General features: G+C 30.5%; 1 protein-coding gene across 1 annotated transcript in view; it reads left to right on the forward strand.

The window, feature by feature from the left end:
- The window catches only part of LOC106467099 (helicase domino-like), a 94,605-nt gene that overhangs the window by 33,261 nt on the left and 57,933 nt on the right, over positions 1-3,411 (forward strand). The window contains exon 4 of the mRNA XM_022395218.1: positions 2,639-2,940. Within this exon, the coding sequence (XP_022250926.1) occupies positions 2,639-2,940 (302 nt within the window). The remainder of the gene's footprint in view (positions 1-2,638; positions 2,941-3,411) is intronic.

Here is a 3,411-nt window from a genome sequence, read left to right on the forward strand (position 1 = left end):
TATCGATGTACTGCTGTCTATGATGATGATGATGAAATATTAAAAATAAGTTAAACATCAATTCTTGTATATCACATGGTATGGTTCAAATTAGGTGTTTATGATATCAAAATATTAAGTTTATAGTTTTGTATGAATTAGGAACCCAAATTACTGATACTGAAAAGCTGGAATATAAAATAAGAACCTCTTTTTATATTTGCTGAGATATCATTCATGTACTGATTCAAACACAATGGCTCCACTCACCTCTTTCCATTTTTAGAAACAGTCCCTTATATTCCCTTACTTCAATATATGACGTGTATAATCATTTGAAAGCTCAGAATGTCCCCCTAGTGGTTTTCTCAGCTAATTTCATGTGTTAGAATGCCATCTCGTTCTTTTGAACCAAGATTTCAAGGAGGTAGAAATTTCATATTTTTTAGACCAAAATACAGCTTCGTTACTAAGCTTGATAAATTATAATGGAATTCTATGGTATTAATATAGTAACTTATGATTTTTTGGTTATTCAACTGTATATGTAAAACCTAAAAAAAGTATTTCGTTTCATATCCTCCACGTGTGAAATTTTAAAAGGCTTAGCCTGGCAGATTATCAGTAAAAATTACAATGCTTTCATACACAAAATATCAATTTTTTTTATTATTAAGTCTTAAGGTTTGTTTAGCAATGATTCTCTCATGCCTTTTTTTCCCCATGTTGCCTATCCAACATGCAAAGTAATTTTCATTTTTAAGATTAAAATTACTTTCATGCATCAGACGATTTTCAAATTTCACATGCAAAATCTTTATGTCCAGATAGTTATCAAATGTTTCTTAAGAACATGTAATGTATCTGTTATTTTCACTAACATATCTCTGTACCGGTTTGATATGTTTGACCGATCTTGTAACCACCATAAAAAATTAGGAAATAAATATAAATTATGCCTCCTTTGTTCTAGAATAAAAACAATAACACAAAAATATAAATGTTTATATTGACCTTTCAGCCATGCCTGGCTAACAATACAGAAGTTACAATGACGTGGCTCACGTGCACCCATATTACGTTATCCAATAATATAAAACTGACCTTTAGTCTTTACACAGAGCCTGTCTTGGCTGTGTTTTAGTATAGTATTTTGTAAAATACAGTCAAATTTCAATTATTATACATTATATATATGTATATAGATTATTGCTATTTAGAAATAAGTTCTTAAGCTTATTTTTCTTAAAAAATATATGAGTAAATAAAGAAGTAAAGCAAACAATTATCTCTTCTAGTTATGACCTTTGTACTTGTTTGCTGCTTGACGTAGGTTATTTCATTAACATACACTCACTAATTTAAAAGTTATAGTATGAAAACTATAACAAGCACAAAATGATTATGAGGTCGGTCCCAGGGACCGAGCCCATGCTGAGTCAGTGAAGTATTGGGTTTTACCAGTAAAAAGAAAACAGACAGTAAACTGATTTATGTAGTTTGGAATTTGCTTCTTTCTCTTTGTTTATAAGCATGTCCAACAGGAATATCAGGGGGAATTATAGACATTTATTAAAAAGACCGGAGGTATGGAAGAAGCTTATCAATATTGGTTATAGGAAAGTTCTACCAAATACACCTTGACCCATTCATATCCATAGGGCCCATGATCCTCTCTTGCTTATAATAAAATCTTTCTAACTCTGTACCCAATGTATACTTCTGACTCTGCCAACAACGGTAGTCAAAAGTTTCACTTAATGGTTATGTATTCTTTAGATATAAACTCTCATACTTTCTGCAGAATGACTTGCTGAGTAGTTAAAAGTTTCACTTAATGGTTATGTATTCTTTAGATATAAACTCTCATACTTTCTGCAGAATGACTTGCTGAGTAGTTAAAAGTTTCAAATTAATGGTTATGTATTCTTTAGATATAAACTCTCATACTTTCTGCAGAATGACTTGCTGAGTAGTTAAAAGTTTCACTTAATGGTTATGTATTCTTTAGATATAAACTCTCATACTTTCTGTAGATGACTTGCTGAGTATTACTTGATAAAAATCAATAGTTTAAAGCATATGTGGGTTTTATAGTATTTCTCTATCAGCTGCTTAATTTTTAAAGCTAATTTAATACATAAATCCAGTTAATTTTGTTGACGTCTTGTGAAATTTGTATTTCTGTGGAATTATAGCTATTTACTGATTCTTTTCAATTAAATATTAGTATATTCTAAACCTCTGTAAGTAATATTTTTATACCTTATAGCCATGGTGTTTAAAGTAAGACTAACTAGTGTGGTGTTAACATAAAATATATATATATTTGTGCAAATGTAACTGTTGATATACTATTGTAGATAATAACTGAAAATCATAAACCATTCATGATTACATCACCATTGGGTATCTTATTAAGGTCTCTCTTATTTTGGTACTTTTACCCAAGTTTTATAGTGAAAATAAGCCACTATTGTGAAGTTTTTTTCTTTGACATAGATAGTCCTATTTTTTTCTATTAGCCATGATTGAGGCTTTACATGTACATTTTACTTTATGAATTATATTGGATTTGTGAGAGGAATGCCCTTAATTGATTTACACATTTTTAATTTACTTGCAATAGTATAATCTTACTAATATATTGTAAAACTAGGGCGTCCAGGAGCAGGTGACCTTGGATCCCAGCCGAAGACTATAGCATCTTTCACTTCATCTAGTCAGTTAACATCTTCTTCCTCAAGACTTGCAATATCAGCTACTGGACACACACCAACTACATCTAGGCCTAGTTTAACAGCACTATCAATATCCCATGGATCCTCAAAACCTCCCAAGTCCAGCCCTACAGCATTTCAAAACCTTCCAAATAGGTTTACAACAAGACAGCATTCTCTGTCAGCTGTTTACGATTCCACTATTGGCTCACAGGAAGAAATAGTAGAAAGAGCAAAACAGGTGTGTTGACTAAAATTAGTTATTGATTTGATATATATATTTCTCTTTGTTTATATATGATTTGTATCCAGATACTAAATAACTAGCAGCTGTTTTTACTTATCTGATTTTGTGTGAATGTTACGTCCATTCCCAAGTGCTTAAAGTGGACTTGCTTAAGGTTGTTTCATATTTTCGTACGGCATTTTTATCGAGGTATATTTATTTTGAATGTTGTTTTTTACTCTGACTTGTTCAACCTATATATATATTAACTTTAGTATTCCTTCCATGTTTCATATAATTTTGTGAAATTGTTTATATAGCATATACACAAACTTAAATTAATTTTACAATCCATAATTTGTAAGATATTCATGCCTCAGTACTTTCTTCAGAACTGTTGGCTTAAGGATACAAAATATGTAGTGTTTGTGAATTTAAGTTTTTAAATGGCTGGATGTTTCATCTATACATGTTTAATGTACATGC

Source organism: Limulus polyphemus, unplaced genomic scaffold (assembly GCF_000517525.1).
Source record: "Limulus polyphemus unplaced genomic scaffold, Limulus_polyphemus-2.1.2 Scaffold2488, whole genome shotgun sequence".
In the NCBI taxonomy this organism is placed as follows: Eukaryota; Metazoa; Arthropoda; class Merostomata; order Xiphosura; family Limulidae; genus Limulus; species Limulus polyphemus.